This window comes from Metopolophium dirhodum, chromosome 4, assembly GCF_019925205.1.
Source record: "Metopolophium dirhodum isolate CAU chromosome 4, ASM1992520v1, whole genome shotgun sequence".
NCBI classification, from domain to species: Eukaryota; Metazoa; Arthropoda; class Insecta; order Hemiptera; family Aphididae; genus Metopolophium; species Metopolophium dirhodum.
The window spans coordinates 3,866,756-3,881,103 of NC_083563.1; the positions used below are offsets into that span (position 1 = coordinate 3,866,756).

The window sequence follows — 14,348 nt, forward strand, 5'->3', positions numbered from 1 at the left end:
GTTTAAATATTAAAATTAATAAAAGTCCACTAAAGAAAAGTTAAATAATACATTGATTTAACATATCAATTCAGCTATTTATTATGTATTTATCATGACTGTGATAATTAATCTTACAGCTGATTCGCTATTTGCGTAAATTAAATCGGATTTAATATAATATCCTCTTAGTGTTATTGTTATAGAACTCACAATTCCGTTATAATAAAACAACAAATATAGGATAATATAAATATTATATTTCAAAAAAGTATCTAAGTCTTGTCCAACTCTGTGAGACTCTTTAAACTTTAAAGATGTAAGGTACTTTGTTTCTATATGTATCTATACTACGAATACCTATCATGTAGGTATACTTAAGACAATATGTAGGTATATAATTATTGTTATACAGGGTATTCTAAATGATTCATCATATTTGAAATGTTTATGTATTTTTAGATGTCAGGTCTAGAGTAATATATATGATATAAAATAATAATATATCAAATTAATTTAATAGTATCTATACAAGTTTTACGTAAGCTCCTTTGTCACACAAACAACGTCTAAGCAGAATTCAAATTCATTCGATGCGTATCCGTTGTAATTTACTCCGCTAATTTCTTAACACGTTTATGATTGATGCTTATAGTGGTACATAGTAAGTATCTTTTTTAACATGATCTCAAAAGAAATAGTGACATGGTATAAAGACAGGTAACCTAGGAAGCCAGGTGCAAAACATCGGATGATTAATTTTGAACAAGTGAATGACCCTGTATTTGCTGTTTACTCGTATTTTACAACGTTTAATTTAAATAGATAACCAACTGTACAATTATTACTATACACAATTTTAAAAAGGTTATATTAATTGGTAAAATATATCAGTAATTCTTAACATCTGTATGTAATATGTGTGCAATATATATCGAATTTCATTTGAATAAACATGATTCTGATAAACGCTTTAAAAATACAAAATATAAATACTCATGTATTCTGATAATGGCTTACTTAATTAAACGTTAATAATATAGATACACCCCATTAAACGCAACTCAAAAACAATTTTTAATTAATGACAATTAACTGTTATTTTTTAAAAATAATAATAGTAAAACCTAATCATAAAAATAATCTCCTGTCAAATATTATCTAGAAAATTCTTTGTATTCTTGTAAATCACACATTTGAAGATAACATTTAAATAATTATAACTATTGAGAATGTAGACAAGACGTATAATATACCTTTACAAAATCGCTCAAATAGATGTGTGGGCCATGGATAAGAAATATGTAAATATAAAATTTATAATTTTGTTTCCATTACTACCCTGCTTTGAGTCACATTGACGGGAATAGTTAATGAAAGATTATACTTATCGTAAGGATTATGTAAATCGCTTACGAAAATTCTTCGTCATAGACATACTGTTAAACTCAAAACCCAATTCTTTTCTTTCCTTCAATTATTATTATGTAAAACAAGAAAATGACCAAAAACGAGAGGAAAAAGTACGCGACAAAATTATAAAGTAAATAATAATGAATAATCATCGTCTTGATCAGCTTTAAATATTTTAACCGTTGTTCCAGGCAAGCCTTTTGATTTGATTAACATTTTAAGCTTCGTTGGCGTTTCAATTAGTGAAATTATTAATAATGACAATTCCAATGAAATTTCTGAAAATATTCTACTGTATTACTTATAAATACGTTGGATCGAAGATGTACAAATGATACAATAGCTTATAGCAGACAAAAAAAATATATTAAAATTGTATAGAAATATGTTAAGGGATGTAAAATAATTGTACACGCGTTGAATTTTTATGAACAATTGAACCATAGTGCTTTTTTAAGTTTAACATTTCAGTTCGTAGGTATTGATATTGAAGTATTTCAAGCGAAAAAAAAAACGAAAAAAAATCGTTTTAATATTCAAGAATTAAAAAAAAAAACAATAGTAATAATCATCATTGCTAAGACGATGACGATGTCGAAATTATTAACAGTGGAAACATAAAAAGGCAATGGGTACTTTTATACTCTTTTGAACGTACCTTGTTCAGAAATAATAATAATAATAATAAAAATGCTAGTTGTGTTCGAATATGCGTGAGCTGAGTTTTGCTATTTTCCAGTAATGAACGCGCCCATCAATAGATTATAACACGACATTATTATTGGATACGTCGATCGAAGCCGGGCACGCGTCTGTCGTGATTCGGCGGTACACTGTTTAGCGTGTTATCGCGTTCAAAGAAAAAGAAAAACCCCGTTCGGCGGTGGTCTACGATTCGCTGACCCGGAAAAGCGTAAACGTTCGCGTATCGTCGATCGAGTAGTGCGCGAGTACGCCCGAGTGTGTGAAATTTCCCAAAGCGTTTAACGCTAAGACACGTGACGTCTAGCGCCCGAAGCGCTCGAAATTTTCGCAAACCCCGTCGCGTCAAAATTGCCATCGTCTAAGGCTAAATCCTGTTAGAAGAACGGGTTGCGGGTTCTCGTGGCAGAGGCGTCGGAAAACGTAGCCGACCGTATGCAAAACGGTACAGGAATAATAAAATACGCGTACGGTATATATATACATAGGTACATTATACGGCGGCCGCAAATGTTTTCACGAAACAGTCGTCGCGCTCCCGCCAAATAGGTATTATAATAATATAATTATATTATCGTTACAATGCGAGTACAATGTCATCATTGTGTGCGTATCGTTGATAAACCGCGCGCCGAGCACAATGCGCGTTTTCGGCTGTTTACCGTCGATAAAACGTTTTGCACATCCCAACGAATTCGGATCCGGTTAAATAAAAGCGCATCGCGTCGTAGGCAACAGTCGTCATTGGGTGTGCGCCCGTCACCAAGTATACGCACTATAGTTGTGTTACCATTTTCCGGCGGTTGCTCCCGGTGCGCGTGCAACGTTCTTATACTTATCGCCAGTGTTACTGGACTTATCCAGACGAATATTTATTCATCTTTTATCTTATCTAGATAAATATAGTTACGAGGTATCTAAACGTTCGTCTTGGATAATTTTTTTACTAATCGAAATGAATTCGTCTGCAGGATACGTTTTTTATTGATAAAAATCGCGAAATTGTACGAACGTATTTTAAATATTTACACAGATTCTCAAACCAAGTGTATGGCTTATAAATAATGTAATTTGTGTAATTTATCTTTATCTAAATAAATATGAGTTAAGTTATCTTTTATATCTATCTAGATACATTTGAGTTGCATTATCTCTATCTTTATCTAGATAAAAAAAATACTTATCTAATCCGAACACTGCTTATTGCGGCGCACTTTGATACTTTCGTGTTATTATAATATTATTATGCGACCGTCGGCTATAGAATATTATTACCCAGACAGCAATTTTTTGTTTGATAATATTACTATGACATTATAATTACGAACAATATTAGTATGACGTTATTATAATTTATAATATTATATCATTACGAAATGCTGTCTGGGTTAGCCGTTGAATACGACGGGGAATACCCCGCGAACATCACCTGGTGGTACCAGACGTTATTGTTTGCTGACGATCCGACCGAAGTCGATAAATATAATAATATTATTGCTATTAATCATTGTTATAATACCACGGTAATCGTCAGCAGCTCACCACTTTAACACGATTGCGAAAGCACACGTTGGCTTATCGTACGATTATTATTTTAAATTGGCTCTGAATTATTATTATTATTATTATTATTATTATTTTTTTTTTTTATTTTTTTCATTGATTAACCCGCGGCCACATAGACCATTGGGTGGTTTATCAACTGTGGGGGAGGGTCTGTTGTAGGTTGGGTTCACACGTGTGTTTTGTATTATTATGTGAATGTATTAGTACTACATAAATACAAAAAAATAATGGGACGAGAATGATTTGAAGAAATTTTACGACTTCCAGATATCGTGATGAACGAAAACCGATCCAGTTTAATTTCAAAAATTCCTGGGAATAAGTCAGTATGATTATATTCTCATTAAAATAACAACTGCAAAAATTAAAATGATTTTTTTGCAAATTATGGTTACGTAAATATTTCAGTTCAGTTCAGCTCTTGTTAAAATTTTAATATTATTAAAAACTACCGGGAATTTAACACTTCATACTTTTTTAATGACGATAATATTCAGCCGGTATTTAGTTAATCGTCGCACTAATATATTATTATTATGTACTAATGTACTATAAATGTCTACAATCGATTAACTAAAAAAAAAACAACTTGTGGTCAAGTGCCCAAATATAAACCTTAATTAACAAACATTTTTAAAATGTTCCTTGAAACAAATCAATTATGAATTTACTTATGTATACATTTTTACATTTACTGTCTAAAAACTTAGTCTTGTTTTTTGAATCGTTTGCCGTTTCTCTACATTTGCACGTACACGTATGTAATACTATCTCCGTTTATATAATATGGTGTATAAAATGTAAAATAAGTTCGGTTGAATTTCGTACCACGTGGCAACCCCGAACTTCTCCAACACACAATTGTTATTATGATGACGACACGATGAATGGGTAAGCACAATAAAAAACATAATAAGAAAAAGACGCAACTGGATTTGAATATAATACTGCTCAAAAGTGATATGGGTTAGGGAAGAGAACACATTCTCAAAATGAAATTAACTTGGTAAAGAAGTTGGCTGGATACATGTGCGAGGACTCTTGACTTTAATAATCATCCCGACTTCACCAAGACCGTCTTACCGTATTTACACTCAATATTTTCAACGATATAATAATATGTTGGAAATAAAATCCAAAGTTTAATAACGTACGATTTCAATGGACTGAATAAAAATAGAAATTAAATTAAATAATACATTCCTTTAATATGTGTAACGTTTTATTCAGTGCAGCTAAAAAATACGTAATATTGATTTACTTATGAATCATAATAATATGTAAGTTCATGTAAGCATATATTATAAGTCAATTACCTATATAATATAATTAGCAAAATAAAATTATTGAATTGATATAATTAAAAATATAATATAATTTTATCAACTACTTATTACTCATACATTAATTTAGTTTTTTAATTTTTTCAAAGCTAATACATATTATACATTATACATATATAGTGAGCATACATTTGCATAAGTTTTAAAATGTATACAACGTAAATCTTCATGGATGTTCTCTATAGGGATCAACATTTGATTGAAAATGTATAAAAAAAAAATAATATAATAATACAATGATACGTACGCCGTATTGACACATGTGAAATGACAATGACAAGTTTCTTTATCTATTTTTATTAAACTTAGATTATTTTAATTTAAAGCGTTAATACAACTTTTAATTTTTGCAAAAATTCTGTTTTTTTTTTTAATTTTCCAAACTGGGTTTTTCGGAAATGTTTTATTTTAATATTCTCCGGTTTTTACATATTTTCCGAAACTGGAAAAAATGAGGTTTTCTGACATTTCCCGGAAATTTTCCGATTATAATGTCCTATTACATGATATTTATCATTAACTTTACCTGAGTATTTTCGATATATTATATCTACGTTAAGCATTATCTACGTTATTATTTAATCCAGAATATTAAAATATGTATAGTGGGAAAGTGCGTATTCTTTGAATGCTATAGGTATACAACACTAAGTAGGTAAGTAACTTTTAAATTACTATAATTTATTTTACATTTTAGTGATATACTTTTTTCTTAGAAAAGAACCAACGAAAAAATATATCTATTTTTTAATGAATGGTTGTGTTTTTTTTAAAATAAGTGTCGACGGCCGACGGCGTAACAAATATTATCTGTAAAATTAAATCTAAAGTCCCTTTTTTAATTTAGGTTTCGGGAAATGTAATTTATTCATATTGTGGTGTTAAAAACGTTATGGATAGACCGTTTATATTAAAAACAAAATAAATAAATAACTATCGTCTATCAGCCTACACAATACTGTTACAATAATATTATTATGTACAACCATACGAGATACTCAATGTGCTACGTTCTATTATTTTTGGTCAACTAACATTGCAAAATGTTTCGTTTCTGGTTTCCGGAGCCGTCCGTATAAAATTATAAAACCCTTTATAATGTAATATAAATAGCATTTTTGAAGAGACAATTGTGTTGTTTGAACATAATATCGATTTTTTCAAGACATTATTTTTTGAAAGTTGGATGAGTTTTGTTTTGCATAATATTGTTCTATAATGTCCAGTACCACAAATAATATATTATTACTATTATTATTAATATGAGCGTGTATTAGTTTGCAGAAAAATAATACACCAACGCAGAATGTATACCATGTAATAATTTACTGAATAACAGTTTTATCATTGATGTACGTTCATATTATTTGCAAATATATTTGTTAAATATTTAAAATGTTTTCAATTATATTTGTTATGTTAAGGTTTTTGTCACACCTTTTAAATCTTATATAAATTATGTGAATAATAAAAAATTGACAAAATGGCTCAATCTTTTGACTAATTAAAAAGTTTTAACATAGCATTTTAATCGAAACTCTCTTTGACCACGAAACTTCAAACCAGATAATATGACAAAGACGACAAACGTCTATAAAAGTTTAAAGTGTACAAAAGTTTAAGAAAATATCAATTGCTGATAAATCAGTCATCCATAGTTTTGCGAACCATTTAATATTTATTTTCATACACTTTTATACTCATAACTTTCTTTCAATGAAAACACTTAAAAGTGAATAGTAAAGTGAGACTTAGTTTTATAGAAATTTACACTGCAAAATATATTTGAACTTCTCTGACTATTAAACATTTGATAATAATTGTGACATTTTTTTAATTAACCACTATAAACTAACAGTTACTCCCATATTATTATAGTTTAAATATATGAATTTATATTATAAATGTGAGTCAATTAAATTGAAAAGAAAACCATAAGCAACTTGAATTCCAAAGTTACTAAGTACTTTTGGAAAATTTAAAATAATTAATTTCAACAGAATATGTGCAGTTTTGAATTTTTATAGGGATAAATATTTTCAAAGGAATTATACAAACACGATATTATAGTATCTCTTAAAGTCTCGTGTCACATATTTCTGAACTATTTTATGATTTACATTAGCCATCGTTCATGGAACTAATACTTTACCTCACATTAAAACTATAAACCTCATTTTTTTTTTTTTAGAAAATGTTGATATCAAATGAAATACAATACATATAATATAATATAATGTTTGAATAGGTAGGTAAAAGTATAAATTATTGTCAAAACTCAACGTCCAATGATGTGTATAATATTTTAATTGCCAGTAAAACTGTAAACAAATTTCAACAAATAGCTACAATTTGTAATCAATCACAATATTACACGCAACTATTTGAAACTAATTTGTGTCTTATAGCGATTCTCGTGGGATTACTGCTATACTGAAAACTATAGATATCCCATTATTATTTTTCACTTCTGAATATAGCGAAAAATAAAATATTTCTGGAGTCTTAGCAGTCACATATAACAATTGAAATGTTTAATTCTAAAGTAAATTTTACACTACCTACATAGTACCTATATAATATAAACTTTTTTTAAAACAAAATTTTTCTTTTTTGAAAATAATTAAATGGTGGATAAAAATGAATATTTTACAAATGATTCTATAATTTTTTACACAAAAAAACTCCGATTTTTAAAAAAATAATAATAAAACGTAGATTTTAGAGAAATATTCCCACCAAAACTACACATCTAAATAAATTTCTTTCACAATTAATGTATTGATTTAAACCAAATACATTTTTATCAATACCAAAAATGAACTTTAAAATTATTCCAGAACTATGAACGCAAAAATGAAAATTGCTGTTTATAAAATTATAACAAAAAATAGTTTTCTTTACTTACAGTTTACGTCTAGATTGCCATACAGAAAAATCAACGCAACAATAACCAAATATCTGTGAAACATTTTTGATTGAAATTCTCGATGACAATTTTTATTTCAACGTTTGTTTTCACTGCAGCCCTCGCCTGATTCTTTCGTTTCAAACGCCATTCCCGTGCGACGAATTAGTTCCCCTAAAAGAAAAAAAGAAATATCATTTGAATCATTTAACTATGAAATATAGCTAAGTACATTTTTTTTTTTATTGTGTTATTTTCACAAAGTCGAACAACAGTTATTTAAACAAACATTATATAGGTATTCTATATAGTCACGCCCAAAATCATTATTGCCAGTATAAATTAACTAACAGTATAATTAAATTATTATTCATATATTTTATGTATGTACATATTTGTATATACAATGTCTACTCTAACGTAAAAAGTTGATAATCAAAAAGTAAACTCTAAACAATACGATAATATTGAATTGGTTTTTTCTACCACTGACCCGATTCATACACCGTTACAGTATAATATAATATGAGTATAATATGTGACGTACAATTAAACGTTGCTTAAATAATTAAATGTTTATATTATCATTGTACTATAATGTACACCTACTATAACGTATGTCTCGTACTTTCACGGAACAGAACGATAGGGTTAATACGGCAACTTGTAAAGGTCAATTGTACGGGAAAACTGAATAGAGTGATATTTATTCAAACGTTACCGGTGATAAATGTTTATCCCCGAAACGAACTTTTTTATTTGTTTGGTATATTATACTTTTTCATTTTCGGTCCATACAAAGCTAGTCGCATACCTACTCAATATGTATAAAGATACATCATAATAAAATCAATATAAGTATACTATTGTACTGAATTAATAAAAATAAATATTAATATATTATTATTGTATACAACACAGCGAGTATAATACAGTGTTTCACCAAGCCCCTTTAAGGGTTAATAATGCATTTAGTAAAATTAGGATTTTCAGAGATTATGCAATATTTAAGTATTATCTTTTGTTGATACGAGAATATTTTTTTTAAATGAGATTTACCTTTTTTTCTGTATATTTTTAACTAGGTGATTTTTTTTACATTAAAGCATTTTAATCTAAATTCAAACAAGTAGTTTCTGAATTATTAAGCTTTATGTAATAACAATAGTCCTTAATAATGATTTTACTTTAAATATTAAATATCTACTAAAGTAAATATTATAATATTTAGTCTAGTATTTATTACACTCCGAACATGTTTAAAAATTATAAAATGTTAATGAAATCATATTAATTTCAATAATTTTCAAACCATATTTTATAGACACATTATATAACCCTCCATATTTTATAGACACATTATCATGGACTATTATACTTAGTACTTAAAGTTTAATGACTCAGAGATGATACCTACTTTAAATCAAATTTCGATTAAAAATATCAACATTTAAAAAAAATCATTTCCATTAACAACTTTAAACAAAAAGGAAATTCACATTTGGAAAATGAAGTTTGTATCGCCATCACAAGAAACTTTTTAAATGCTATAAAAAATCAAATTACCTATTTGAAAATATGGCCCTTAAACTTACTTAAAAAATTCCAAAAATTATAATTCGAATAAATGTATTATCAAAGGAAAAGTTGGCTTGGAGAATCATACCTATTATACATCATACGTACTGACCTCAGCAATCTACTATGTATAATTCCTTTTAATCATTTTTTTCTACTGCCTACTATACATTTAGTAATAACAATATTAGACACGATAAAATATGACTATATTTAAGTGGATATTTATTTATTAAAAAGCCTTAGGAATTAGTCTCATTCGGTCAGTCTACGTTGATTAATTGCATGAACCCATATAAACGGTCCTTAAATTAATTAATATTCGCGCCTGTTTAATAAGGAAACACTTTCGGCTGATAATATTTTCGATGAATGTCACACGATTTATCGTATTTTATTATTTTCATCACCATTGTGTGTACATTGATTGGTGTGACGTAATAATCTGTATTGCAATAATTTACGTTTTTAGATAAAATAGCTGAAAGTTATCGCGAAAAAATACTTCATAGTATATGGCCCCATATGGGGTAATTATTCATTACAACAACAAGTTGATTTTATTTTGTTTATATATATTTATGTTCATTAGCCATAATCACGACCCGCCAATATCGGTTTGTCCACGGTAAAATACCATTTATCATTATATAACAATAGCCGGCAGTGGATAAAACATAATATTATACCACCACCAAAACAATATAGTATATTGACCGACCGCCTCCTACATTGACTGAGCACAGATATAAATTAAGTTACGCGTGGTCATTGATCGCATATCGATGCACATAATATTAAGTATACAAAAAAATGAAAAGGTTTATTTTTGGGCGAGTTGCTCGGTAGCACACATACATATTATGTAATCATCGATTAGTATTTTATGTTATTGGAAAAAATAGAAGCCGTTATATAATACAATATTATCCTCTACACGGCGATGATGACGTCTTCTATGATATCACGGTCGTAATATCCTGCAAACAACTTTTTCGGCGACGAATCGTGCAAAATGTCAGTCACAAATATCTTAGCACACGTATTTTGTGCAGTTCATTTATTTTATTTTTGACTATTTTTGATCTTGATATTATGAAAAATCGTTTTGAACAATAAATAAATACAATTTTAAAAATTGCATGTCTGCAAATTTGAATTCTCAAATAAGATGCAAACGTGTAGTTTAAACTTGCATAGTTCATTCAAATATTTTTAGTTATAATTCTACTATCCTAAGCAGTAAGCACTTATATTTTTTGTTTCTTTTAAAGAAGATGTGTATAATTTTGGAATCAAAAGTTTAAACTCAAATAATATGTATACTGCAGCTCGTATAATTTTCAATTTACTGTATGTTATAAAATCGCTTACGCATAAATGTTATATATGTTATAAGCATTCCGCAAATAGATGAACTTTTGAATTATAAAAAAATGATTGTCAATTTAAATTACAACGTTTTAAAATAATATTATCAATCAATAAAGATATTATATTCTGAGTGGGGCGATGAATGTTTTGAATTTACGATGATGTGAGTTTTTTTTTGTGTGTGTCTGTCATCACTTTTTGGAACTGTGTTAATTATTTGGTTGGATAGTAAATGAAAAATAACGATTTTAGCTATTTTGTTGTAATTTAAAAATATTATTTTGATTCGCAAGTACTTGGAACTTTTAAAGTATATATAATTTTATTTTATACACACAATGACATTTTTAAATGCATTGTTTTCGGGAAAATGTATTCAACCTACTGTATTACTAACGTCTGATAGTAAAATAAATTACTTTAATAGCAATAATATCATAAAATATACTTAGACTAACTTAGTAATATAGGCTAACAGACCAATTTCGCTCAGACTCGTTTACAACAATTTTATATCATTAAAGTAAAATTTAACATAATATTCATTACAGTTATCCACGTGACACCGAATGTACAGCTAGGTGGTACCCACTTGCCCGTCGAATAAACGATTTTCACTAAGTATATATTATTTAAAAGAATTTATTTTAAGGGAATTCGGAGGATTATATTTGACTGGGAACAATAACAAAGCATTTTAATGTTTTTAGTGCATTTATAGAATAACTTAAAATATAAGTGCCCACACTAATTGGCTAGATGGTTATAATATTATATTACCAGTAATTTAGTATGATAAGGCGTAGTTAATTTTTCTAATTGATGAAATAAAATAAACGAACTCTTCAAAAATGATACCAGTGTTTCGTAACGATTGGGCGCTGAATAATAAGAGACTACATTCGAATTAATCTAATCCGGTAAGCACTAATAGCAACAGGTCGTTATTAAAGTAAAGTCATCGCGCTTAGTCAATCTCCGATCCCTGATCTCTCTCTTCTCCGCACACGTAAGAGCTACTCTATTCTAATACTGACAGAGCTTAAACAATAGTGCATGCGTTTTAGATTCTTAGCGGAACGATGATTGATTTTACAATGATGCGTGTTTTTTTTTGTATTTGTCATCACCAGGGTTGGGATTTTATAGCCATTAAAATTGCATAAATATGCGCTATAATATTACCTTAAATATCGCTAAATATGCGTTAAAAATATGCAATAAAAACACAATATATGCAAAAAAAAAAAAAAGGAAATGTATTAATTAATAATTTTTTAATCACTTATAAATTATTATAGGTAGTTACTTAAGATTTGAAATAATTTAGTCACTCTGATCAGAATCCAAATGAATTGACTATACAACGCATTCGACGTTCGTTCAATAGTCGCAGTAGAAATCGACAAAAAAACCCAACTAAATTAGCAGATAACATAAAAATTAGAACCAAATACCTAATACGAAACTATCGTAATAATTCGACTGACAAACATCGAAAAACACTTTTACTAAAATATAATTTCATTTTGATCCGAAAACAGGTAAAAATGCAAAAAAATCTCAAAAAGTCCAAAAATAGCAAAATTTTTAATTTGAGTTCTCTGTAACATTTTTAGCTTACTCTGCTATTTTTCAAGCATCTTATAGGAAATATGCAAATGTTATAAAATCCCAACCCTGGTCATCACCATTTGGGGCAAAACACTACTTCGATTTTCTTCAACAGTATCTTGTACGATGGGAAAGTGAATTTAGTTGGTGCATTTGGGAGGTCAAAATAAAAAATTCTCAATAGTTTTCGAAAGCGCAGGGAAGAAAAAACAGTAATTTTTACGGAAAAAACAATTTTGGTTTTTGGTGTAACTCTAAAATAAATAACCGTAGATACAATTTTCACAGAATGATTATATTAGTATTTTCATAACATTGGTTATTTTGTTGCTATTGCTTCTATTGCTTACTTTTATAGAAATATAATTGCATACGTTGTCTAAGTACAATCAAATATATATTATTGTCTTATTTTTTTTCAATAATTATATATTAAATGTATTGTGAATTTTAATAAATTTGTAAGAATAGTAAGAAAATATGGTAAAATAATATATTTTATGGAATGAATACTAGTCAGTATAATCAAAATGTCTAGGTACCTAGTACCAATGTGATTTATCGAAGCGGAATAACCCATGTGTAATACTTACATAATACCATATAGAAGTAGTATAATATTATGTATTTGATAATCAAAATAATACTAACATTTTAAGGATGAACAATTTCGTAATATAAATCAAGAAAATAAAATTGGGAATGATAAGTATTAACATGTTTAGCTAATCTTAGATATTTTTATATGATTCTAAAAACGGGAATGAAAATGTATTATATACATGTTAGGTATCCATACGACATATTATATTATTATATAAACTAACCCGAATGATGTATTAGATATATTTATAGGCGTTGATTTTGTCCAAATGATATGCATAAGTTCATCCATAGGATAATATGCGATTTCGGGACATTAGGCCAAATGAAAACCAACCAGTTGAATTAATTAAAATGTACCTACGTGCTACAATTTTTATTGTCATACACTCTTGATCGCGACACCGCGCGAATTGTGATTAAACGGCAAACTTGTAAAATTGCTCGCTCGTTATATCATCAGATGTACGTACAAGGAGTATTCGTTGCACCGGAGATTCATATCAGACTCACCGCGATCACAACACTTGCACAGAATACAATTGTTTGAGTAGATAACACTAACCTTTTTTTTTTTTCTTCTTCTCGAGAGAGTCTAATATCATGCGGTAGGGACGGAGTAGAGGTAAAATCACAGAGCATATAGCTACTATGTGTTTTTATTTCTTTAAATCGCGTAATAGTGCTGTACATCAGCTCTGGAACCTGCTGCAGTTGTCAATGGCCGATGTAGATAAGTAAAAAAAAAGGCTGAATTCTAACGACGGTTTATGGTACATGCATTGATATATGCATTGTAAATTGTAGTAGTATCACTTAACAGTTGACCAATCATTATCTTGATAAATGTATGTGTTTTTGAATTAATTTTTACTAAGAATCGTAAAATAATATGTTTATTAAAATCGGTTTTTTTGTTTAATTTTATTGTAATTAAAAAAATATAATATATAGGTTTTTTTCTATAACGTTGTGTATAATGAATTCAAATTTACTGAGAAAATGTATTTCGACTCATATAATGACTGAAAATACTGCTGACATCTGTTTCAACTGATATTAGATACGGCTCGTAAGTGCGACAACTAAGCTGGTTTCAGTGGGTTAGGAAACGCAGTTGTGTACTTAATGTCTTAATAAAGTGTAAAAGAAAATTGTATTTGAATATAAACGACGGGGTGATATAATAAGTAAATTATTGTATATAGAGATACATTACATATTGCATATTACTATAGTAGGTATGTAATATTATAATAGATTTTGGA

The 14,348-nt window shown here is 28.3% G+C and overlaps 1 protein-coding gene across 3 annotated transcripts in view; it reads right to left on the bottom strand.

Annotated features, from left to right (window-relative positions):
- The window catches only part of LOC132942980 (lachesin-like), a 150,089-nt gene that overhangs the window by 77,073 nt on the left and 58,668 nt on the right, over positions 1-14,348 (bottom strand). For all 3 annotated transcript variants that reach the window (XM_061011722.1, XM_061011720.1, XM_061011721.1), the window contains one exon: positions 7,912-8,085. In XM_061011722.1, the coding sequence (XP_060867705.1) occupies positions 7,912-7,975 (64 nt within the window). In that variant the 5' untranslated portion in view covers positions 7,976-8,085. The remainder of the gene's footprint in view (positions 1-7,911; positions 8,086-14,348) is intronic.